Source organism: Phascolarctos cinereus, unplaced genomic scaffold (assembly GCF_003287225.1).
Source record: "Phascolarctos cinereus isolate Bilbo 61053 unplaced genomic scaffold, phaCin_HiC Scaffold_9;HRSCAF=440, whole genome shotgun sequence".
Classification (NCBI taxonomy): domain Eukaryota; kingdom Metazoa; phylum Chordata; class Mammalia; order Diprotodontia; family Phascolarctidae; genus Phascolarctos; species Phascolarctos cinereus.
In genome coordinates this window covers 157,401,812-157,428,210 of record NW_027556402.1, presented here as the reverse complement: position 1 = coordinate 157,428,210, position 26,399 = coordinate 157,401,812, and the positions used below count along the sequence as shown (strand labels likewise).

At 37.6% G+C, this 26,399-nt stretch overlaps 1 protein-coding gene across 1 annotated transcript; it reads right to left on the bottom strand.

The window, feature by feature from the left end:
* Window positions 1-42: 42 nt before the first annotated feature.
* Window positions 43-26,399, bottom strand: UGDH (UDP-glucose 6-dehydrogenase). The gene is made up of 12 exons (XM_020991409.2): window positions 26,316-26,399; window positions 17,261-17,429; window positions 11,411-11,512; window positions 9,175-9,375; window positions 8,838-9,035; window positions 8,194-8,341; window positions 7,076-7,170; window positions 4,459-4,589; window positions 4,003-4,136; window positions 3,519-3,610; window positions 3,303-3,413; window positions 43-1,164 (listed from the first exon to the last, which is right to left on the bottom strand). The coding sequence occupies exons 2-12, from the start codon at window positions 17,420-17,422 to the stop codon at window positions 1,054-1,056; spliced, it is 1,485 nt and encodes a 494-aa protein (XP_020847068.1). The 5' UTR covers window positions 17,423-17,429; window positions 26,316-26,399; the 3' UTR covers window positions 43-1,053.

The window sequence follows — 26,399 nt, the reverse complement described above, 5'->3', positions numbered from 1 at the left end:
ATAGACAAAAGGAAATTTAGAAGAAAGCACAGACAAGCAGGGTAGTTTTGAAAGCAATGTGTGGAATTTATTATATATTTATTTTTAAAAAGCAAGTGTTTTGAAATTAAGATTCACAGTTTCATATACAGGTTTTTTTTGTATTCTGCTATGTACATGGAAATGCTTTTTGGGGGGGGTGTTTAAGTTCAGATTTTTAAAAAGAAAATTTTAACAACAAAAAATTATGAAAGGGAGGAACAAACAGACCGTGCTATTTATTTATTTTCTCTTAAGGTTAATAATTCATTTCACACATTTTGACTTACCAAAGAGAAATGATTGACTCTTTTGAACAAAAGTATGCAACTCAATGTGCTACCCTATTTCCCCCTCTCTTCTCCCCCCCGTTAAGATGTTAAGGAATGTTTTATTCATTTTTCACCTTAAAAATTACCATGAAGAAGGTAGTACAGGACTCAGAAGAACCAAGAGAGCATGTGTTCTATGTATATAAAGATGACAACACAAAAGACCCAAGGCTGTCCATTCTACTACCTTTCTCTATGATCAGAGGTTCATGGTTTACATCAGACAGCACTGACAATCACACCCTACCCAACTAGGCTCACTTCATGGCATTTTCTGAAGAGTTTAAGAAGAGTCAGTTTGGTATTTAACATAAAAAATTTTAAGTCATCAGCAAAACACATTTAATTTTGTTTTAAATATACTGATGAACAAAACATAGAAAGATATAAAATCAAAGCACAAATTATGAACATATTTTAAAGAGACCTGAAGTTTAATTTTTACAAAAACTGATACCATTAAAATCATGATTATTTTCCATTTGGTTATTCAACAACTGATAAAATATTATAAAAATATAGAGAAAATAGATTCTAGATTTAAGATGACTAGGTATGCTACCAATCATGTAGCTTTTAAAAACTTGATTTAAATCACTAAAAAAATAAGTTTTGTTTCCTTAAAAACACTTCATTGGTTTCCTATTTAACATAATGCGGTATTCATGATTCTGCAATACTTAAAATACAAAAATGACAACGCCTATACTTTCGGCTTCTTGTTTGGTGGGTCCTGTAGACTAAACTTCGGAATTTCACCTGAAGGTGCATATGGAATTCTCTTTGAAGATACCTTCTTGCCAATTGTTTCAATCTAAAAAAGAAGGCAGATACAGAGTTACTGGAAAATACAACTTCTAACTGTTGAAACTGCAATGGTAAAAGAAAATCCTAATGTAAGAGGAAAAAAATTTAATATTTAATTTTTCCTAAGTGCAAAATAAGCTTCTCAAATTGTCTGGGTTGATATAAGCAAAGAGCTCATTTATTCTATGTTCACTTGCTGTTTCTGGACCAAATCCAAGTTTTATTTTTCCTATATGGACACATACACAAGCATCCCCCTCTCAAACATTTGCACCTCCTAACAAAAAAGAAATTTCTACAACTGCTCTTTTAGTTCCATGTGAAAAAAATTGAGAAAATTGACATAGGAGATACTCCTCAGTTTATATGCTCTTTCCTAATTCACCCTCATTAAGCCTACTCCTAAAAATATCCATAAGGGTAATTCCAAGACATTAAGGATCCTCTGTTCTAACAAATTACATTCCCACCAGCTGCTGAAACAAGCTTAATCTTTCTCTTTGAAAATTAGGTACGCAGATCTCAGGGAAAAACCCTGATGAATGGCAGATGTGAAGGTGACATTTAAAAGAACTTTACACCTTTAACAATAATGGTGGAAGGACAGCTAGCTAACCCCAATCTCCCTCTTGACTTCATGTCCCATAGTGCCACCTGACTACATCCTTACTAGCATCTAACATAGCACTGAAATACGCAAGGATACTTTCTGCCTAACAGAGTGCCTTCAGTCACTGGGTGCCCAGGCTTTGTAGTGGTGGTTTGGATGGTAGCTATCTACAGCCCATAGGGAAAGCAGATGATGGCAATCACCACTGGGAGAGGCTGGAAAAAAAATGTTTTCCCAGGTACTGCCAAACCTCTGCACAAACCTTCTTAAATGGGGTAGAGGAAGAAACTAAAATAACTGGAAATTGTGGTCTCCTTAGGAACAAGAAGATTATGTCATGCTTTATAGCTTAAAGAGTGATTTCCTACCCAAAGTGTTCCAAAAATCCTAGTGCAGTTTTAAGCTACCGAGGTTTTTGGGAGACCCTGGATATTACCTCGTTGGAGTATCATGACTACTTTGTGAGGCACTAGAGTGTATCGAAAAGGACACCAGATGTGGAGACAGGAGCTCTGGGGTGCATCTTAGCTCTGAGGCTTACTAGCAAAGTCATCTGGGCATACACCTCTGAAATTCAAAACAGTGTAGAAGAAAGAAGAACAGATCTGGCAACAGGTCCCCTACCTTCTAGCTTCATGACCTGGGACAAATAAATGACTGCAAGGAACTTAAGATTCCTCATTTGCAAAAGGAGAAGGAAATTGGACTTTACTCTAAACATCCTCTCCAGTTCTAAATTCTATGATCTATGAACTTGTGATAAGGTCCCTCATCTGTAAACTGGGGGAAAAGAATATTGTTATATTAAGAACAGAAGGTAGTTTAAGGCAAGTGCTTTATAAAATTTAACATGACATGTTAGTATAAGTTATTATTAATCTACAGGTGAGAAAATGGTGGCTCAGAGAAACTGTTAGACTACACCAGAGGCTTAGTTTAACTCTGGCAGCTCACAGGTCTCATGTTGTCCACAATGCTCCCACATGCAGCCTGAACCAGAAGAAAATGGAGTCGGAAAATATCTGACAAAAGAAAAATACAATAAACACAGATAATGTTAATAGGTAGTTTTCCAAGTCAACATGCAACCTGCAGAGATCATCTTGTATGGTTTAGTAGCCTTTGTTTCTACATGAGTTTGGTATCATTGGAACAGAGGATCTCCAAAGAAACTCCAAGTGCTAATTTAGTTCTGAGTCAACGACTTTTATCCAAGTTTAAAAAGCTATTAAGTGATGAAGCTTGAATTAAACCCCAGGTTTTGGGACTTTCAGTCCTATGTGCCTGCCACATAGGACTCACCACAATTCTACCTACCATGTATATAAGCAACACTGACTTCATTTTAGTTCTATCTCCTACTGTTAAATTTAACCAAGGATTGAAATAGCTTGGAAAAACACATGTAATACTCTCTGAAAAACTGACATAGAACCACTGTGTTACTAAATGAGAAAGGAAAAATGTTGAAAAAGAAAAAAAACCTAAATCCCAAAACCTTCCCCCCCCCCAAAAAAAATCAAGATCAAGATTACCTGGAAGCCAATGGTTTGTAACTCATTGTGAAGGTCATCAAGGACACGCCGACCATCAAAGATAAAGGCTGGCTTCAGCATTTTTTTGTGAATACGTTCATAATCCAATTCCTGTAAAGCCCCAAAGGAAGCATTAAAATGCACAGTGGCCATCACAACTCTAATTGGTATCATAGCACCTCCCTGTTTTGCTTTCTTAAGTTGATGTCACCTCACCTTAAACATATCCCATTCAGTACAAATGACAACAGCATGGGCTCCATCACATGCTTCATAGGGATCCTTTGTAATGGTCACCAGTCGGGTCACTGAAAACATGAGAAGAGTAGGTATAAGAAGGCAGAGAGAAGTTCCTTAAAATTACCAGGGTAGATCATAAACCGTGGTTAGTAGATGCTTAATAAACATTTGTTGACTAACAGAATTTTTCTCCTGTGTGAAGTGACGCTTTTTTTTTGTAAGCACTTACATTGCAAGCTCAAATTATAATCCATTTCAATTTCAGCACTCATTATGTTGTAAACTGTTTTGGTTTTAGTGACAAAATTAACTTTGATTCAAAGCTTATCCAATACCTAGAAATTTAATTCATGGAAAGAACTAGGCTTCAATCAATCAATCAAAGGGATTTCTAGAGGAAAATAAATGTGATCTTGAGCTGACCCCAAGAAGTGTTCATTGCTGAGAATCAAAGACTGACCTTGGTCATCCTCTGAAACACCGGGATGGGAAAGATCGACAACTATTTGTTCCCTTGGTACTTTAGGATCATAAATATAGAGGTGTGCTCCTTCATCCATCAAATATTTGCTTATGTAGATACTCGAGGATTCTCTGAGGAAAAACCACCAATATTCAGTTAACAGGGACCTGCAATAGCAGCTCTTTAAATGAACTAGATTTAATCTGAAAATTAAGCTAAACGATGCTGATATGCATCTATAACCAAAAAAACCCTGTATAAGCCATCATTCTAGTAATTCAATTATAATTACAATCACAAGATAGATTAATAAACAGTAAATTCAAAATAATATTATTGAGAACATATGAGGTTTTAATTCATATGTACACGTATATTGAGCTGTACAGCCAGGTTCTTTTTAAAAGAGTAAGAATATTTCCAAAAAGGAACGTGATTTTAATGAACAGATACCTTGTGTCTCCAGTGTCCTTTTTGAATGCAAATCCCAAAATAGCTATCTTCTTATCAGTGACTGTATTAAACAGACTGTCTATAATCCGGGAAGCAAACCTTCTTCTCTGGTAGTCATTCATATCTATTACCTATTATATGCACAATTACAGTAAAAAAAAGATAACATGACTCATTACTCAGTGTTTTTTTTCTGTTTAATATTTTATTTTCCCCCAATTACATGTAAAAACAAATTTTAACATTCTTTTCAAAACTCTGAGTTCTAAATTTTTTCCCTTCCTCCCTCCCCACACCCCTTCTGGAGAAGGCAAACAATTCGATATAGGTTATACATGTGTAGGCCTGCAAAACATATTTCCATATTAGTCATGTTGTGAAAGAAAACAGACAAAAAAAAATCTCAAGAATAATAAAGTTAAAAAAAAGTTTGCTTCAATCTGTATCCAAGACACCATCAGTTCTTCCTCTGGGGATGGACAGCATTTTTCATTGCAAGTCTTTCATAATGTCTTGGATCACTGTATTGCTGAGAATAATTAAGTCAATCTTACAACGTTGCTGTTACTCTTTGCATCAGCTTCTGTAAGTCTTATCACGCTTTTCTGAGAGCATCTTGCTCATCATTTCTTATAGCACAATAATATTCCATCTCAGTGTTTTATTGCTGAGACTGTTTTAAATGTTATAAAGGTAATCTTATGAACAAACACCTCAAATTAGGTAATTTTCTGTTTCTGGGCTCAAATCCTGCTCCTGGACACTTATCTAATTTTTCTGGATTCCAGTTTCTTCCTGGTTCCGCTTGGTTCACTCTACATCAGTTCATACAAGTCTTCCCAAGTTTCTCTGAATCCATCCTTTCATTTCTTACAGCACAAAAATATGCCGTTATTTTCATATATAACAATTTACTTAGTCATTCTGCAAATGATGGGCGCACTCTTAGTTTCCAGTTATTTGCTACAACAAAAAGTGCTGCTAAGAATAATTTTTAGGGGCAGCTAGGTGGCGCAGTGGATAGAGCACTGGCCCTGGATTCAAGAGGACCTGAGTTCAAATCCGGCCTCAGACACATAACACTTACTAGCTGGGTGACCCTGGGCAAGTCACTTAACCCCACTGCCTAACTCCCCCGCCCCCAAAAGGAATAATTTTTACATGTGTCTTTTTTACTACTTTCATGGATCTCTGCAGGGTATATGCCTAGTACTGTAGCAGTACTGCTATACAGAAAATGGAATGCAGTTTAGTGACTTTTTGGCTTTCTCATACCCTTCTATACTCACACTATCCTCACTCTATTTCAGGCCCTCATTTCTCTACCTTCATGTGTCTCTCCATCATCTTGCATTCATCTTTCAAAATAATCTTCCTAGTGCAGAGGAGTGACTGGGTCACTTCCCTACTCAAAAGTTTCTAGTGGCTTTCCCATTCTTAGTGAATAAAACACAAACTGTCCATTCATGCAAACCATTCCCCATAACATAACTGCATTCTCTCTAATATCTTTACCTGGTGAAGTCCTCCACAAAGACTCCTGGTTTCTACTAGCTGAAAACTATTTCCTACAGTACTTTTTCTGTTCAATTGTGTTGCCCACCACTAACCTGTCAGTCAATGTCTTGGCACACATTAAGTGTTTCTTAAATGGAATTCTTGATTGCAAGCAGAGTTTCTTTTGCTAATATGCTAAACTTCTAAGACAATCCCATGCCTTGAAGGCTCGAGAAGTGAGGATAAAGTTCTAAAGGAGACTCGGAGCTAGATGATCTGATGTGCGTGGCAAGGACCAATCCAGGATTCCAAATTGCAACTACTGAGGTCTGCAAAGACTAGGTGAGACTAGATGGAAAAAAATCTAGACTGAAGTATATATTTTTACATCTTATATCTCTTGCTAAAATCTGAGAAGTAAGAAAAAAATAAGAAAAGTCTTAAGATTCAGGGAAAAAATATTCCCCTAGTGATTGACTACTCGATGACTTATTGGGTTCACAATCCTTGGGCTCATTTATATCCTATTTAGAAGATCTATTGAAACAAAATGAAATAACAGTAATCGTCTCTTTTATAATGTGATCTATAGTTTAAAAAGCACTTTCCCCACAACTGTGAGAGATAGGCATTGAGAATATTATGATCTCCATTTTGTAAACTGAAGAAACTCAACTATGGAAAGGTAAGGTGACCTGCCTGACTGGAAGTGTCAAAGCCAGGACTCATATTCTAACTAAGGCAATCCTTTTTCAACTACCCCAAGGTGCTTCTGTAAACACAAGTAAACGACTTATGGCTGAACAACATAAACAATTTTGTGCACACTCAGTCACAAGTACATACCCATGAGTTTTGGACTTTAGGTACTTTTCATAATTAACTGCAACTAGTTAATACTGGGACAAGTCTAATTTTAAAATTAGAAGAGGAAAGATGAATTGTAAAGAATTTTCCAACAAGGTTAACAAGAAGATGCTACAATTTTAGAAGTCTGATAAGTGAAACCATATGTTTTCATGAGGCACTTAATATATCAAAACACACTTCAGAGTTAAAGGGTTTCAGGCCTCATATGAAAAAGAATCACAGAGCTGTTGATCATCATAAATATTCATACCTGTTGCCAATAACGAGCTACTTCAGGCAAATTCAGAGCTTCACAGAGATAAACCAAATTTAAAACATCTTTCTGGAAACAGCTCCCACCAAAGCCTGATGGAAAAAAAATTTCAATAAAGAACTGAACATTTTCACCCCAGAACAGAATTCTAAACCAATAATTTCAACCTTGTAAATAAAATATGTAAGATGTAAGGGTCACATCTACTTAACAATATACTTGAATAAGAATATTTTCTAGGTTTTATTTTGGCTACTCTTAAGACTATCTATTTAAAATTGGTGGTTTTTCTACTACTTCTCATCTAGGCAACAATTAGACTCCTATACCAGAAATAAGGGGAGGAAGAGAAATTACAGAGGAAGATAAATGGCACAGGTCACCAACGTTCCATAAGTTTTAAGAATGTTGCTCTCGGGGCACCTAGGGTGGCACAGTAGACAGAGCTCCGGCCTTGGAGTCAGGAGGACCTGAGTTCAAATCTGGCCTCAGACACGTGAAACTTACCAGCTGTGTGACCCTGGGCAAGTCATTTAACCCCGACTGCCTCACCCAAAAAAAGGAAAAAAAAAGAATACTGCTCTCAATTTTTCAGTCACCTATATATGGACGCAAATTTTTACTAAACCACAGGAATATTAATAGCCTATTTTCCAGCCAAAGGTACAAAAATTGGTAGTAAACGTTAACAGAAAGTAGACTCTCCCCCTGCAACTTGGTCATAGAAGGCTATAGTAGAAGGATTACCTTCTAGCCCAAAGCTATCATTTTACAATTGAGGAGAAACTGAGGTCCTTGTTTGGATTAAACTGCTACTTTATCACAGAAAGCAATTTCATACTTAATCTGTTTCCAAACCATCTGCTCATGTATTTCACACCTACTTACAAATGCTAACATGCTGAAATAGCTTCATCCTTACTTAACCAGTCAATACTTATGTACAGTGCTCAATAGCCACTGTTTCACCTAGAAAGTCCCAGGCAAGATGATACTACATTTAATACTGAAGTCAGTATCTAAAGTACTTGAAGTCAAACGAGTATGAACTTAAGCTACTGGCCTGCCTTGCAGAAACCCTTCCAATACACCTTGTGAGAATATTTTCTACTTACCAACACTGGCTTTCAGAAACTTATTTCCAATTCTCTGATCCATCCCAATGGCTGTTGCAACCTCTTCTACATCAGCTCCTGTGGCTTCACACAAGGCACTGATTGAGTTAATGCTGCTGATTCTCTGCGCAAGAAAAGCATTAGCTGCCTAAAAAAAAAAAGGAATACTATAAAACAAAAATGTATTTTATAAATTCACTTGGAGTGTATTACAGAAGAGAAGCAAAACCACTAAGGTAAGGGTAATGTAGGGAGGATGCTAATACCTATGGAGCCAACTCGAGTGGGTCATCTTAGAGACAGGCTTGTGCAGGAAATGATTTTGGGTAAAAGGGGAATAAAGATGAACAACAAACAAAGCAAAAGAAAAGTCATCCAACAACAGTCATTACTTTGATCTACTCCCAATTGCATTTTATGCTCCTGTTAACAAATGTCTGGAACATTTTATATTTTGCAATCTGATATTCCTGGTGAAAATTATTTTGTAATACAAATCTATACCAAGGTAAAAGGATGCTATATTCATAAATATTATCTTTTAATGATGCACAGAAAGTTTCTGCATAATACTTCAGTATTTAAAGAGAGATCAATATGCAGTACTAAATTTAATTTGACAGTTATAAAAAAAAGATACCAACCAATTTAGAAAGCTCTGAAGACCAAGTGTTGGTTGTGAGAATCTTTTCTTTGGGAACCCAGTGTTCATAGACAGCAGACAGGGCACGGACAGCTTTCTGCCCCTCAGGGGTTTCATCGCCACCGATCAGCACCCGATCAGGGCTCTTTAGGTCCTTGATTGCTGTACCCTCTGCCAAGAATTCAGGGTTGGAAAGCACCTAAGGTCCCAATGAGGAGAGGAAAAGTTTTAAAACTAAGATTTAATTTTCTTCTTATTATTATTTCATTATTAGTAGTAAGAGACAATATTCACATGAGAACACCCAACTAATGTCTAAGGTTTTCCATTTCTCATACCTGTAAGTTCAAGTTGGGTTTTGTATTTGCATCAAATATTCTCCGTATACTTTCTGCTGCCCTGACTGGGACGGTACTTTTCTCGGTCACAATTTTGTACCCATTTGAATTCTGTACGATCCGTCTAGCACAAGCTTCTATATACTTCAGATCAGCTGCCCGACCTTTTCCCATTCCATAAGTTTTTGTTGGTGTGTTAACCTAATGAAAAGGTATGGGTTAATTGGAAAGAAAATAGGCACTTCTGAAATGTTACTGATCTTTAAAAAGGTTTCATAAATGCAATAACCCTGTTAACTAGTTAAGAGAGGAAGATATAGGTAGCAGTTACTTTATTTAGTAACTATATAAATCTCTATCAATTCAAACCTCTATACATCTCTATTAATTCAACGGAAATTTGCACTAATATTGCATTTAGGCAGTGATAGAATGGATAAAGATTGCATGGGGTAGTAAAAAAAAGAACAAGTCAGCCCTGGAATCACTTCAGAAATCTCTGTAAGTCTCCATCTACCCCACTCTAATTAAATCTGCTTTTCCATCAAAGAACCAGAATTCAAATTAAATTTTAAAATTTTAATCATTTTTTTCCTTCCTTCCTTCTCAATACTGCAACAGCAACACTGGTTTCCACTACTTCTTCCATTGCTAAGAGACAGTTATTTCACCTTGGGGCTAAACAGATTCTTGTAGGCTAGCCTTAGAATCTAACAATCACTTATAACATTTCTATGGGAAAACACACTCAAGTTTCAAATAAACAAGTTCAAACAAACCTTTTTTTGCACAAAAAATCTTCTTAAAAAATAATAAATTGGGTTTTGCTGGTTCACTACTTGTCCCAAACTGCATACACCAAACAGCACCTTCCCTCTACCTCCACCAGAGTGAAACCAGGAACAATGAGAAGTGCTGAAACTGTCCATAATACCACAGCACAGATTTATATGAATTGGCACTTTCTGATTCTGAATCTCCAAGTTAAAACTTGTCTGCCCACCCCGAAGATTTAAATGTTTGATCTCATGATCATGTGGAGAATCATGTCAGAGAGACCATAATAGAACGGTGACTATTCAAATTTAGGTAGCACATTTCAAAAGGGACATTGATAAAGCAGAAGAAATGGTAATCTGGATGGAGAAGGACCTCAAGGTCATACTACATGAGAGCCATTTGAAGGAATCAGAGATGATTAGTTTTGTGAAGAAAAGACTTTGGGTTGGAGGGCGAGGGGAGAGAGGGATAGGGGAGAAGGGAAGGGGAGAGAGGGAGAGAGAGAGGGAGAGAGGGAGAGAGGGGGAGGGAGGGAGGGAGGGAGGGAGACAGGGAGAGGGAGGGAGGAGGGAGGGAGGAGGAGAGAGAGAGAGAGAGAGAGAGAGAGAGAGAGAGAGAGAGAGAGAGAGAGAGAGAGAGAGAGAGAGAGAGAGAGGAGATAGAAGTTTTCAAGAATGTGAAGGGCTGTCATGTCAAAGAACGGGATTAGCTTTGTTCTTCTTAGCCCCAGAGAACAGAACTAGGAATGACTGGTAGAAGTAGCAGGTGTGGCATACTAGATAGAGTGATGGATAGATATGAAGATAGAGATGACAGATGGATAGAGATAAAGCCCAAGGTTCAAATTCTGCCTGACACTTACTAGGCTGTGTGAGCTCTTTGATCCTCAATTTCCTCATCTATAAAATGGGGTTGTGAGCCTAGATGGCTTCCAGGACCCTTCCGTATGCCCAACATGCTATGCTACTATAAGCTGCAAAGAGGCAGACTTTGGCCTGATGCAAGGGAAAAAATCTTGGTAACAGACTGGCCACCTTCAGAGCTAGTAAGGCCTTCCTCACTAGGGATTTTTAAAGCAAAGGCTTTATGACCACTGGTCAGCAGGGGCATGGAAGGGATTCTTGTCCAGGTATGGGTGGAACTAGTGATTATACCCTGTTTAATCCTGGCCCTGCCATAGGATTTTGGAGATATGACTTCCTTATGCCTCCAGTCTCATGTAAAATGAGGCTGGACTAGATGAATTAACTATAGGACTAAAGTCCCTCCTACTTTGACTTTCTAATGTCTTCTGAGAGTATGATCTGCTTATTATAAAGGATGAACAAGAAAACAGATCAAAATATATCACAGGGCTAAAAGTGCTGCCATTACATCAGCTGGTTTATTACTAAAGTTTTTATACAAGACCCAGAATGTAGCAGTACATGTCCCACAGCAAAAAGAAGATACTTACAGAAATAAATACAAGATCAGCATCTTTGATGGCAGCATCAATATCAGTAGAAAAAAAGAGATTTTTCCCCCGACAAGATTCAACTACTTCTTTTAGTCCTGGCTGGGAGGTGGAGAAAAAAAAGTTATAAACAAAGCACTTAACTAGCTAGATGTGGTATCACAGCAGTGAAAATTCTACTTTCTTCAAAAGCTTCTAAGTTAATACTAGATTCTTTTTGGTTAAAATTAATGATTTGAAACCTTTTGTTTTCATATCATGGTTATATCACTAAGTTTCCTCCTTCTTCTACCCCAACCTTCTTTTTTGTTTTGAAATAAGTTTTTATTGACATCTTTTGTTTTTGATATTATCATAGTATGCCTCTCCCTCCTCCTCCCAGAGAGCTATCTCATTTGTCAAACAGTATTTTTTAAAAGATACAAAAACAGAAAAAACAGGGGGAAAAAAATAACTGCAACAGGTCAATACACTGAAAAAAGTCCAGCCTTAATCTTTTAACAAAGAAAAGCGAGTAACCATAACAACCAACACCTCCACCACATCTGGTGATGAAATTATTGTCTGACACCCACAGGTCCCGTGTTCCCCCACCCCAAAGAGAGGAGAAAGGTATATTTCGTCTTGTCTTCTCAGGCCAAAGCTGCATCTTCAGTTTTGTTCTAGTCCTTAAATAGTGATTCCCAGTCCCATTTAACCAGTTTTGCCATAGTCAGTATGTACCGGTTCCCTATCACTTCCAATAATCTGCTTCATTTTGTGAAAAGGACAATAAATATCAAGCAAAGGTCAGTAGAATCAAAGTTCCCACAGAGGAGTGAATGTTTTACTTTGGTTTTTGCACTTTAGCACTTAAAAGATAAGCTTAATTAAATGTTTACACTGAAATTAAATCAATGTTTGCATAAGCCAGCAAAAAATTCATAAGCAAAGATGAATTTTGCCACAAAGACAAAAATGAACTTCCAACAGAAAAGGAAAACTGTTCATTTTAATCGTGTCACTGTTTGCTGTGTACCTGACTTTTTAAGAAGTCAGCTATTTTTTAAAAAGTCCCTCATACCAACCAAATCAAACAGAAGACCAAAGTATTTCTAAGTCAACATTCAATTTTGCACTGTCATGACACGTCATATTTTTTCTCTAATAATTCAGACCCAACATGTTGCTTATGAAACAGCCAATTTATGCCTTCTTAATTTCTATCAATATAAAATTTAAACCCTAACAAGACTTACTATTTTCCTCCTCACTCAATTTTGTGGAGATGTATTTCTACAACATAAACACGAATTGGAAATTCACCTCGTTGGTGAAGTGAAAACTAATTCAAAATGGCCACACAGCTGCATCTCAATTTTTTTTTTAATAATTCTGGGGCTGTTTTACCTTAGGAAAATTATTTCCAATTGCTTTATAAAAAGCTAATTTTTATTTTCCTACTGCAGTTCTGTAGTTGGTCTAACAACAGTGGAAAAAAAAAAAGTACCACAAATACAGTAATTATAAGGTATTAAACTTTTGTACCCACAAGAAAATCTGCACTCCAAGAACTAGACTTTTTTAAAAAATCTGTTTGAATATGTAAATTCATTGGTGTGTGGAAACTTCCTCCACCAACATCAAATGGTAACTCATTTGTAATTGTAGTGTTAGAAAGCTCACTGGGCCACTGAGATGCTGAGCCTGCCTAGGGTCACACATCTAAACCGTGTCAGAGACATGAGACTTGAATTTGGGTCTGTCTGACTTCCAGGTTGGTCCTACCCACTATACATGACTCTTCTCCCCATTTAACATAAACACTTTTTTGAAAATTAGAGGGTCATATAAGAGGAAACTATAAGAAGCAGTCTTTAAGGGTTAACATAATAAGTTCTCAATTTTAAATTCATTACATAATTATGATTAGCACTTAGTATTTATACAACAGCTTTCACGCAAACAGAATTGTCTCTCCTTTTGCGAAATAAGGAAAAGCAAATTGCCCGGACTATTAAAAGTCCGTTTATATAGTTTTATTCGAAACAATAGCAAATAAGCCTTTGTAATTCCCCTCAACTGCTAATGCCTTTCCTCCCAAATTACCTGACTTTGGCTATTTTATATTTATTGCCTTTCTATCGATTCTGTAAATAATTAAGTGTCTGTTGTCTTCCTCTATTAGAATGTAAGCTACTTAAGAGTAGGAGTTGTTTCCTTCTCTGTGCTTTCATCCCTAACATACAGCACTGCCTGGTACACAGCAGGTAATTATAAATTCATGATGATTAAGCAAATGATTAACCAATAAGGAAGAGTAATAAGTATTATTTTACTTAGGAACTTCTTCTTTATCTCTTATTACCATCTTATAATGTCATCTCCTACACAATATTCCAGAACATTTAATAGGACAATTCTTTACCAATATAATAGAAACCTGAGGTTAGGAACAACCACCACCATACTATCCTCATTAGATATTAATTCTATTATGGGGAACCATGCATTGTGTAGCAATAATGATTTCTTCTGTGTGTGTGTGTGAGGAAATTGGTGTTAAGTGACTTGCCCAGAGTCACACAGCTAGTGAGTGTTATGTGTCCGAGGCTGGATTTTAACTCAGGTCCTCCTGACTCCAGGGCCAGTCCTCTATCCACTGCGCCACCTAGCTGCCCCACAATAATGATTTCTTGACATGAGGCTGTGATTTTCAAATTAAAAATGTAAGCTGTAGACCTTATAATAGCCTCAAAACAAATTTGTTTGCCGTTACACATAGAGATATATTAAATGGTAGAATTACAGTTATAAACATAAAGGTATCCAAAACATTATTAGAAATGTTTTTACATGCTTTTTTCAAATGAGGACAAGGATAAAGAAAAATCCAAAGAGGTAAATTTCCCCAAACAATAACTCACCAAGGCCAAAATGCCTAGAGTTGACTTGCCATGAAATTTTTAATGTGATGACTTATCTCTCACCTATATAAGGAGAATTTGTATAAGAGTCCACAACAAATTTATGCATTAATCTAAAGGGAATCTTAGGAGAATTGTCATTTCAGAAAATAACTAAAAAAAGTTATTTCTAGAAGCAGAAATGGGTCTTCAACTAGTTCCTTAATAAGATATCATCATGTAGCCTTGTTTTAAAATATTCTTTCTGATTTGATATTTTTCTTGCTCTGTGAAATTATTTCAAGAAGGCCTTTTTTTTTTTTACCAGTTGCAAGGTATGGGAAAAGCTTTGCCAAAAAACATCCTAAGGATATTTACTTATACTCTTTTTTTCCTCCCAAACCAAGGGCCAAAATGATTCCACTTGATACGAATACTTCTTACTGGGAACTTTTAAAACACTATTGTATTCAGTTAATTTCCTGAGGAAGACATTTTTAAAAACAAGGTAAGATGAGGTTTGCAAGACTAAGTATATTCAGTCAATGCACAAAACCAACAGACTATAGGGCATCTTTTCTCGAAAATTCAATGTTTAAGAAAATGAAAGGCAAGATTTATACATATAGTAACAGTATTTTAAGTGATAGCTCACAGCAAAAGACACAACTTTAAAAAAATCACATATTGGGAGCAGTTAGGTGGCACAGCGGATAGAGCACCGGCCCTGAAGTCAGGAGGACCTGAGTTCAAATAATGACCTCAGACCAAACACTTGACACTTACTAGCTGTGTGGCCTTGGGCAAGTCACTTAACCCCAACTGCCTAAAAATAAAAACAAAAAATCATATATTATAAAGAGCTAGAAAAAACATTTAGAAGTAAGGTTTTTAAAAAATGCAAGTTTTTTAAAATGTTGAAAAATTACATCGTGAGAATATTTTAAAGACTGAAAGGAACAAAAGAAGTCCAAAAGAATGGAGCCATCAAAGTCAGCCAAGTAAAGTTTTTGAAGCACATGCCATATAATGTTCTGTCTGATTTTATACATCCAAGCTCAATAACTGAGAGCCTAGGTTCTAAAAGCAAGCCTAACCTCACTATTCAAGCAAGAGCGATTTGTAATTATCCTTGACGAGTAACTCCAATAATCTGCTGTCTAAAGGAACTTTCAAGAGAGATCTGCTTTTTCTAATTGATCTTCTTCACCATAACAAAGTCTACTTGTGCCAAGAAAACAGTCCATCTCATCTACCCATCCACTAGTAAACCAAGGCCTAAAATACAAGGGATTCTTGTCATCTGCCCTACTGAAGCCCTTGTTCCCAGCAGGAACAGCAATCTTCTGGACCTAGACCCTCAGAGGCCTTGCCCACCTATTCCTGCCATACCATTCCCCTCCCATGGTTGAGTGAAAATTCACTTATCTCATTATATTCAGCAGGCCACAGACCATGGTTCACATCCCAACAGGAACTAGTCTATGTAATCTAGGCATCTTGCCATCTGCCCTACCTCTACTCCCCATTCCACCTCTTCCATCTTAGAACAGTATCAAATGAATGCTATAATTCGGTAACCGCAAAGAATGAGACCCATTTGTCCCATGGCCTCTATTTATCAAGCCTGTGACGCCCCAAACCAAAACTCCCATCAGTAATCCCTACTCCTCTAGATCAATTGTAATTATCAGAATATAAGCTTATAGGGGCAGCTAGGTGGCACAGCAGATAGCGTACCAGCCCTGGATTCAGGAGGACCTCAGTTCAAATCTGGACTCAGACACATAACACTAGCTGTGTGCCCCTGGGCAAGTCACTTAATCCCACTGCCTAGTCAAATAAAAGAATATAAGCTTATAAATGGCCAGGATTGTCTTGCTTTTCTCTTTGTATCTCCAGAACCTAACAGAGTGCCTGGCACATAGTAAATGATTAATAAATGCTTGTTTATTCATTCATATATAGATTTGTATTTGCTTGCTCTGATTAAATATATAAAAGCATTTTTTTCAAGGTACAAGAAGAAGAATACAGATTATGAGATTACACAATGATTTTGTAATTTGTGATCTGGGTAGAAATGTCATCAGTTAGAAAACTATTATTAAAGTTTTTTCCCCCCAGAAATGCTAAGAATTCAAAGATAATGAAGATTTAGAAATGATGGAGCTATCACCACACAAATAATATCAAGTCGAGGCATTTTAAACAGCATTACAGATATTAGAAAATAGCAAAAAACCAAACCAAAACAAAAAAAAAAACCCGAACCAAATTCAAACGATCACATCTATATACCCACTTCTCACAGTCTGTAAAAGATGGAATTTTTAAAAACATAAAATCCAATCCAGAACAGCCAGCATAGTGAAGGCTAAGTCCTTAACAAGGTTAGAACTTTGGGGACGCTCTTTTACAGATTCATGCAATTCTCAATCCTAAAATTAAGTGGCAAGGCTACAGAGAAGTTTGGGGGATAATATTTATCTCTTATCTAGCATAACTAGATACTGTGAAGGTTATGGAAACACTGTAAATAACCGAGTTTCTTTGCAAAAAGATTATACTAATTAATGTACAAAGAAAGTACTACATTATAATATTCACTTACTTTCTTGCTGTGCTTCCTGATCACACTGAAAGAGTGGCCTTATCCTTTATTAAAAGGATTGAAAATGAGAAGCACAGTTCTGTTCAATATCTTGAAATATTGAGGTGTTTTTTTTAATCTGAAAATTCACCAAAACAGTAAGAATTCCTATAATTCCAATGAAGCAATTTTCAAGACCATCTACCAAAAGTAACTATTATTCTCAAATCAGTGGGCTCATATAAATGATGCTATATTCTCTACTATAGTTTGAGATGATAATTTCTATGGGAAGTGTTAAGTAGGCTGGCAAAAGCAACAAGAAAATAACATTCTGGGCAGAAGAGCAAATGTGTTTTTAGTATACCTTACCTCATAAATTGGGAGTGTGGCAGAATTCCATGCATTGATTCTAGCTTCGTTGACATCAACAACTGTGACCTTAATTTCAGGGCACATACGTGCAATGACACTACATGTGGGTCCTCCAACATAACCTGCTCCAATGCAACAGATCTTCTTGATTTCAAACATGATTGTACTAGAAAGGAAGGACAAAAGAAATTATAGGTGTTATTACAATTTAAAAAAAATTTAAAAATAACTGGGTGAGTTACATATTTGATATAGTTTATGAAAACATAAGTTGAGAGACATCTGGAAAGAATTCCTATGTGAGACGAGAAATGAAGATATTGAATTATGGCCAGACTTAGGGTGAAAAAATTCCCAAAAAGTGACCTAGTGAGTGACCCACAGAAGCAGGAAGTATTGATGCAGGGCCACCATGTAGAAGGCTATTGCAATAGTCCAGACAAAAAGTGCTGAGGGCCTGAACAAGGGTGGGGGTGGTGGCTGCTGTATAAATGGGAAGGAAGGGAGCAGTGACCAGATTTGGCAACTGATATGAAGTGAGAGCAAAGAGTCGAGGATGCCGCACACCAAAGTGAAAGGCCTAGGTGACTGAAAGAAGTTCAGAAAGGCAATAGATTTGGGATGAAAGATCAGTTCTGATCAGGACATGCTGAGCCTGAATAGGACTTTCAGGCTAACATGGCCAAGAGGCAGCTGGCACATGCTTGGCTAGAGCTTGGGAGAGAGCTAACAGCTAGATCTCGAGATCTGGGAGTAATCTAGCTTAAGATGATAACTGAAACCCTGAAAGCTGATGAGATCCCCCATGAGATATGAGAGAAAGAGAGAGAGAGAGAAGAGAGAGAGAGAGAGAGAGAGAGAGAGAGAGAGAGAGAGATCGATCCAGAACAAAGCCCCAGGGAACATTCAGTTAGCAGGCATACCACTGATAAAAAAAATCAGCAAAAAAAATCAGACTGAGAAAGATCAGCAAGGAGAATCAGAAGGAGAGAGTATTGTATTTTAAGGTTTGAAAACTGGTTTATGTCTATTATTTAAATGCAGAAAAAGTAAGATTAAAAAGTTTAATTTTAAACAAATTTCTTAAATGTGTTACTATATTTCCAGTTCAGCTGCCCAAAATGTTCCTATCAGTCATCCTGACAGGTTTATGTCTATTGTAGAAAAGAGAGAGTGTGTGTGTGTGTGTGTGTGTGTGTGTGTGTGTGCGCGCGCGCGCGCGCATGCATGCACGCATACGTGGATGAAAGTCATATGGTTTCATGACAATTTCTCTGAAATTTCATTCAATTTCCTTTTTCTGATTCTATAAATATTAATTAACACCCCAATTTTAGTTCATTTTTCAAATAGGACTTCGGTGAAAAAAATGAGCACACTGGCCACAAATATTATGGGCTACTTTATAAGTATCATGGTAAATGAATAAAATAACATTCTATTTGTGAGTTTGGTAGGCAAGAATCAATTCAGTAGGGTCTGACTACCTAATGAATTTAAAGAATTTTTTTTCAAGGGCTCTATCTCACCAATATCTGCGTGCTTTCATAAATCTTCCAAAGAGATCTACTTGCTGTACTAAAGGCCTTCCTCTACCTGTTTTTAAAATAAGATTTTTATTGATATCTTTTGTTTTTATATCACCTAGATTTCTCTCTGCATACTTTCCTCTATGAATCCCCAAAGGACCACCTTGTATTTAAAAAAAAAGTTTTTAACTGAGAAAGAGAAAATAAATTAGCAAAACCAATCAATTCATTAAAAATAATATTACACATGTAAATTTGCCATACTCTTGGACTTCCCACCTCCGCAAAAGAGAGAGGGAGTTATCATCTCATCTCTTCTTTGAGGTCATGTTTGTTCTTTATTATTTTGTACCATTCATTTTCGACTGTTTTTTTGTGGTTGCTATTCTTTCCATTTATATTGTTGCAGTTATTGTATAAATTGTTTTCCTGGTTCTGCTTACTTCCTTTTGGATCAGTTCATATAAATCTTTCCATGCCTGTCTGAATTTTTTTATTTTTATAGTTTCTTATAGCTCAGTAATATTATATTCCTATATCACAACTTTTTTTAGCCATTCTTTGTATCTAGTTCTTTGCTATCATAAAAAGCACTACTATAAATTTATATATATATACATATACACACATACATACATATACATATACATACATACATATATATGGAGACTTTCTTTGTTAAGTATCCCTTTGGAGTATAAGTCTAACTGTGTAATCTCTAGGTCAAAAGCTATGCATATTTTAATCACTTTATTTATATAATTTCAAACTGCTTTTCAGGATGGTTATACCGATTCACAGCTACACCAACAATGCATTAGTGTGTTTGTCTTTCTACAGACCCTCCAACATCATGCCCATCTGCCATCTTTACCTATTAGCTGCCTTCCAGGCAAAACCTCAAGTTGTTCACATTTGCACTTCTATAGTTATTAATTATTTGGTGCATTCTTTCATATTGTTATTAATAGTTTACATGTCTTTTGAGAATTGTTTGTTCACATCATTTGACCTTGTCTCTTATGGGCAATGGATTTTGTTTATATGTTAGTTGTTTATATATCTTGAATACCAAACCTTTATCTGAGAAATTTGATACGAAGCTTTCCCCTCACTCAATCGCTTCTCTTCTTAGAAGCATTAATTTTATTTGTGCAAAGCTTTTCATTTTCATGAAATCAAAACCATCTATTTCATCTTTGGTAATTGCCTCTACCTTTTATTTAAGAATTCATTTCCTGCTATTTACCTCCAAAGAGAACTGATGAACTCTAGGTGCAGACTGAAGCATTTTTTTACTTTCTTTATTTTTCTTGTTGTGTGTGGGGGGCTTTCTTTTGTAATATGACTAATATGAAATCTTTTCTGTGATTTCACATGTATAATTGATATATTGCTTGCCTTCTCAAGGGGTGGGAGAGGAGCAGGAAGGAGAGAATTTGGAACCCAACATTTAAAAAAATGAATGTTAAAAAATTTTAATTGTGAAATACTTGATTATACATACACACATATATAATTCATCTACCTACATTTTTAAAATGATATGTCACAATATGACTACTATGGAAGTGTTTTGCATGACTACACATGTATAACTTGTATTGAGTTGCTTGCCTTCTCAATGAGGGTGGGTGGGGAGGGAGGAAGGGAGAAAATTTGGAACCCAAAGTTTTAAAAACAAATGTTTAAAAAAATTTGTTTTCACATGCAACTGGGAAGTAAGATATACAGGAAATGGGGTACAGAAATCTATCCTGCCCTATAGTAAAATTGAAGGGGAAGGAGATAAGAGAAGGAGGGGAAGAGATAGAAGGCAGGGCAGATTAGGGGAAGGGGTATTCAGAATGCATGCCATCTTGAGGTGGGGGGAAGAATGAGATGGGGAGAAAATTTGGAACTCAAAATCTTGTGGAAGTGAATGTTGAAAACTAAAAATAAATAAATTAATTAAAAATATAAATAAGTAAATAATAAAAGTGTTATGGTCTTTAATATTCTAGTCATGTAGCCATTTTAAATTTAATGTGTAATATAATTTAAAATACTGGTTTAAACCTAATTTTTGCCAGACTGCACTGCAGTTTTCCTCTAGGGTTTCTTTTTTTTTTTTTAACCATTCAGTGGTTTTCATCAGTGAAATACTCAGGCTGACCCTGTTAACCTTTTTCTCTACTTGTCTCCTCCTTTCTTAAGCCTTTTGTTGCTGTTGTCGTTTGTTTGCTTCTGCATCTAACTCATCATTTCATTAGTGTAAGGAACTTCCAGTGAGAAAACTATCAACAGAGCAGCAACTGCTCTCCAATTTATAGTCTCAGCTATATCATAAAGCAACAGACATCAAAATCATTCGGTATTGATTAAAAATAGAAAAGTAGATCAATGGAAGAGACTAGACAAAAGAGAATCAGAAACAATGGAATTCAATAGCCCAGTGAAATTCCCTGAAAACATAAACTATTCATGAAAAATTTCTGGGAAAGCTAGAAAGCAGCTGGGACGCTAGGTGGTGGAATTCTGGTTCCTTCTTCCAAGCTTCACCATTTCTGTCAAAGGCACCACTATTCTTTCAGTCTCTCAGGTTTTTTACAAACCTCAGCACTGACTGGGATAATGCTAATTATTAGCATGGTGCCTGGCACATATTGGGCATTTAATAAATGCTTGCTGACCTGATTCCTAACTGACCTTTATCCTACATGATAATCAATTACCAAAATCTTGCCATGTCTACCTCTTGTAACTGACCCCTTCCTTCTACCCACACAGCTACCATGTTGGTTCAGGGGTCCATATCACCCCTTGCCTTAATTACTGCAATCCCAACTGGTCTCCCTGCCTCAAATCTCTTACTACTTCAGCCCATTCCTCACGAAATACCCCTAAAATTATTTTCCTTTAGCAGGCATTAGACCATGTTACTCCTCTACTAATCAAGTTCACTAGCTCCTTATTGCCTTTTAGGATAAAGTATAAACTGTTTAGCTTGTAAAGCCCTTCACAACCTGATTCACTGAATTTTACTTATCCCTAAATAATCTGCCATCCAAACAGTCTTCCTCTGTCTCTCCAGGCCTTCCTTATGTCTAGAAAGTCACTCCCTCTTCGTCTGTGTCTCACAGAATCCCTCTATTCCTTCAAGATACAACTCTTCAAGGAACAGACTAAAGTGACATCTACACCATGTTACGGATCTCTTTGGCATTCTGGTGAGAAGCCTACAGACCCCCTTCTTTTTTTTTCTTAACTTTTTTTTTTGGTGAGGCAATCAGGGTTAAGTGACTTGCCTAGGGTCACACAGCTAGTAAGTGTCAAGTGTCTGAGGCCGCCTTTGAACTCAGCTCCTCCTGACTCCAAGGCTGGAGCTTCACCTACTGTGCCACCTAGCTGCCCTTACACCCCCTTCTTTGAATGAGGTTTATAAAAGCATAAAATAAAATTCAGAGCATCACAAAGAAATTAAAATATATTTAAAGTTATCAAAAAAAATTTTTTTTAAATAATTTAATAGACCCCAGGTTAAGAAGTCCTGTTCTGCACAAAACCTTTCCTGATTTCCCCCAAATGCTAGTGCCTTCCCTTCAAAACTACCTTGTATTTATTAATTACCTTGCATTTACTCCACATATACACACCCTGCCTCTCAGCTACAGGCATTTTTTTCTGGCTGTCCCCTATACCTGGAATGCTCTCCCTCCTCTGTTCCAACTACTGACCTCCATGGCTTCCTTTAAGTCCCAACTAAAATCCCATCTTCTTACAGGAAGCCTTCCCTAATTTCTCTTAATTCCAGTGCTTTTCTTCTTTTAATTATTTCCCATTTATCCGGTGTATGGCTTGGGGGTGTGTGTGTGTGTGTGTGTGTGTGTGTGTGTGTGTGTGTGTGTGTGTGTGTGTGTGTGTGTGTGTGTGTGTGTGTTTGTTTGCAAGTTGTGCCCTCCATTAGATTGTAAACTCCTTGAGGGCAGGGTCTATCTTTTACCTCTTTTTGTATCCCTATGGCTTAGCACTGTGCGTGGCACATGACAGGCATTTAATAAATGTTGACTGACTGATATATTTGTTGCTTTCCTCATTAGAGTGTAAGCTCCTTGTGGGTAGAGATTGTTTTATTCATCTTACTTGTACACCCAGACCCTAGTAAAGCACCTGTCATAAAACAAGTGCTTAATAAATGTTTATTAATTAACTGACGATGAACTACAGAAAAGTCTCTGACCAGTCTAATATTCTGTATATAAGCAAAGAGACTGGATCCAAGAAGACAAGTTAGGAGACTGTTGCTACCTAATTGCTTGGTAACTCAGTCCTGTAGCTCAGGACAGAGATCAAGGTGGAAGACAGATTTAGTAGTTGTGGTGGTCTCCCAAAAATATGTGGGCTTTTTTTGGGGGGGGCCTAGAATCTTACAAGCTACCTCCGATTTAGACCCCAATCCCTCCTCCTTGTTTCCACATTCCTTTTATAGAATCATCTAGACCTGAAAACTTCCAAGTTCCATTACTATACAGTAGCCAGGGCTTCTACCTTTGCGCTTTTAACATCAGAGATGGGGAATCATCAGACACACTGGTGAGATCCTGAACCCCCCCCATAAAGCTCCATGCCCTTTGGCTTCCCTGAACTTCCTCCTCTAGGGACGTCCACAGAATGATGACTATGAGGGTCATCATAGCTTAAAAGTACAAGTCACAGTGGTGAAACGATCTGTATCAGTGGACAGAGTATCCACACTGATAAATCAACAGTTGCTTGGAGTCTTAAAGAAAGAAGGTTTGTTTCAGCAGTATTCCTCAAATCACACCACATAGTGTAGAAAGGCAGCCTCTTAACAGTAGCAGTTTATGATCCTTACTGCTGCTCTGTAGACAGAATCATCACCTCTCTACCAGGCCAAATGGTCATTCATATATGGAGGGCTCAATAAATAAACAGCTGTCAAATATACCTAACACACAGATCAGCCATAAAGGCTAACCTTGCAGATGAAGCACATTAGCATAGGATGGTCAGAATTCTTTTGCTCTCCGCCTTAGGTTCCCCCCCCCCTTCCCCCAGTGGCCCACTGTCATCTGAACTCCTTTGTCAAATAAACTATGCAGCTATACAGGGACTACAATCACTTCAACCTGTCTTATCAATCAATGACCACTTAGGCCTATAGAGCTCTCATGTAATAATCATTGCTTCTCTTGCCAGTACACTGGTGGTTTAGGTGTGTTTTAAGTCCTGATTAATAATAGCTTACATGTATATAGTGTTTTAAGGTTTGCAAAGTACATTATAGGCATCTCATTTGGCCCTCAAATCAACAGTGAGAGCCAGGTGCTATTGTTATAAGGAAATACAGAATTTAATACCCAAGGACTCTCAGCTGGTAAAGGGCTAAAGTGGGATTTGAACCTAGGTCCTCTTGACTTCAAGTCCTGGGGTCTATCCACTATGACATTAGGCATGTATTATGGATGACAGTGATTTAACTTTTCCCAGAAGCCAAATGCAACACTGCCATAGGAGGTCTAATTTTTAACAATTGTGAATAATGCATTTCATCAAAAACTATAACCTGCAATTCAGAAATTCCTATATTATTAGAACTAGAAGAAGCCCTAGAGATACACACACTCTTGCTTACCATTTCTTCCTTTACCTTATTCCTCTTACATCTTTTCTTCAGCCAACCTCCAGTTAACACAATCACTTTCCATAACTCCTCCCTTCTTCTCTATTCAAAACTTCTGCCTTACTTTCCTTTCTTCAGTTTTAAACCTGCATCAAAACCAGTTCTACTATGCACTCTACTCCACCGCAAAGGGGCGGGGTGGGGCGGGCCCAATCATCTTGCCTACCCTCATCCTTGAGTCACCCTCCACCACCCTGTGCAGGAAAGCACCTCTGGAGAAAAAGTCATTCTACTGTGTCTACTATCAATACCTATTAACTGGATCCTCAAAGCTAAATGAAAATACCTTTATTCTCCATCACACACCTCACAGTGGGTATTCCCAACCTCTTCTTTAACTCCTACCTAACCCTGACTTCTCTTCCAGCATATAACCACACCATACCTCTACTTCACAAAATGTTAGTAAATCAATCACTATTTCAACATTATCAGATGCTAAATTTTGACGTTAACATATATAGTACTATTAGTTTACTATTAGTTTGTTATTCAATGTTACTTTTTTTTAGTACTATGACATAAAACCATAGGCAAACCTAATATTCATTTACCAACTGTTACTTTCCCTCTCCCTTCTTTTTAAGGCAAATATTGAGAATTTCACCAGTTAGGTATATATTTTAAAGTAGAAATAGAAGAGTGGGATAAAAATCTAACTAATCTCATCACTAGGTTACTTGCTTGCAATTCACACATAGCTAGGACTTGTTTATTTTAGTCTGGTTACTAAATCCCAGGGCAGACAGTAAATTCTTTCATTCCCAGAACCGTCCTGAAGAGACAGAACAGATTACTGTACTCCATTTCTAAGGGGAATTGAAGAAACTGAAAAGACCCACACAGTGGTCTGTTAATGGACCCACTGTACGTGGATCTAAAGGCCATTTATTGCATTGAAAGCAGTCCTCTCTTAGAAACTCCTTTCTCTCTTCCGGGCTCCAGAATTTCTACTTTCTCCTCCTACCAAAAATATGGGAGTCTCCAAATTTTCACAACAGGGTTTCCTCAGTAAGAGGTAGGATGCATCCTCTCTTTTGAAACTCAACTACAGCTCATTTGAGGGGGGTGGGGGTACACAGATTCCAGAGCAAAGTACAGGAGGCCAAATCAGCTAATCTGGCAACTGAGATACTCAACTGGCTTCAGGGCTTTCTAAGATTTTTTGGTTTTTGTTTTTTTTTCCCCGGGGAGGGGAAGGCAACAAAAGGAAATGGAGAAAGTAGCTCCCCCAGGCTGCAAAAGGTCTTTTAAATGAAACAAAAGGGGTTATGAACAGAAGGCAATCAGGGGCTCTTTAAGAAAAACAATATGCTCCCGAGTGCAAGGGGGTGGAGAAATTTGTAAGGTTTGCTGTATGCAAAATGGGTAAAGGGGGAGAGGAAATAAAAGTAGAGGACGTTGGGATCTCTCACACTTAAAGTTGAGGTGGCTGGAGAGAGGCGGGGATGGAGGTAGGAAGTCTCAGGACTTCCAAAGGGAATGTTAGAAGCGTGGTTGTCCAGACTGACCTGGGAGTGAGGGGGCTGCAGGGGCTAGGATGGGTGCAAGGGGATGCACAGCAAGGTTGAGGTGGGGGCGAGAATGCAAGGCAAAGCTGGGCTGGGGGCGTTGGAGTAGAAGGAAGGCTGGACTGGGCTTGGGCGAGGGGCTGCAAGGTAAAGTTGGGCTGGAGGCGCTGGGGTACAAGGCAAGGCAAGGCTGGGCGAAGGGCTGCAAGATAAAGCTGGGCTGGGGATCCCGGGGTACAAGGCAAGGCTGGACTGGGCTTGGGGGCGAGGGGCTGGGCCAAGGAAGGCGTAGTCCCAGCCCACCCGTCGCAGCCCGCCTCGGAGCTTACCCGGGGGCGGCGGGCCGGACGCTCCTCTGGGATCGCACTGCAGGAGCAGCAGCAGCAGCAGCAGCGGCGGCCTTTGCACGGACT

Coding starts and splice junctions, on each gene's coding strand:
- UGDH (XM_020991409.2), bottom strand. CDS start 17,422: ATGTTTGAAATCAAGAAGATCTGTTGCATTGGAGCAGGTTATGTTGGA. Junction 8,342..8,837: donor CTTCAGAGCTTTCTAAATTG/GTTGGTATCTTT, acceptor TTTTTTTTTTAG/GCAGCTAATGCTTTTCTTGC. Junction 1,165..3,302: donor TACAAACCATTGGCTTCCAG/GTAATCTTGATC, acceptor CTTCTTTTTTAG/ATTGAAACAATTGGCAAGAA.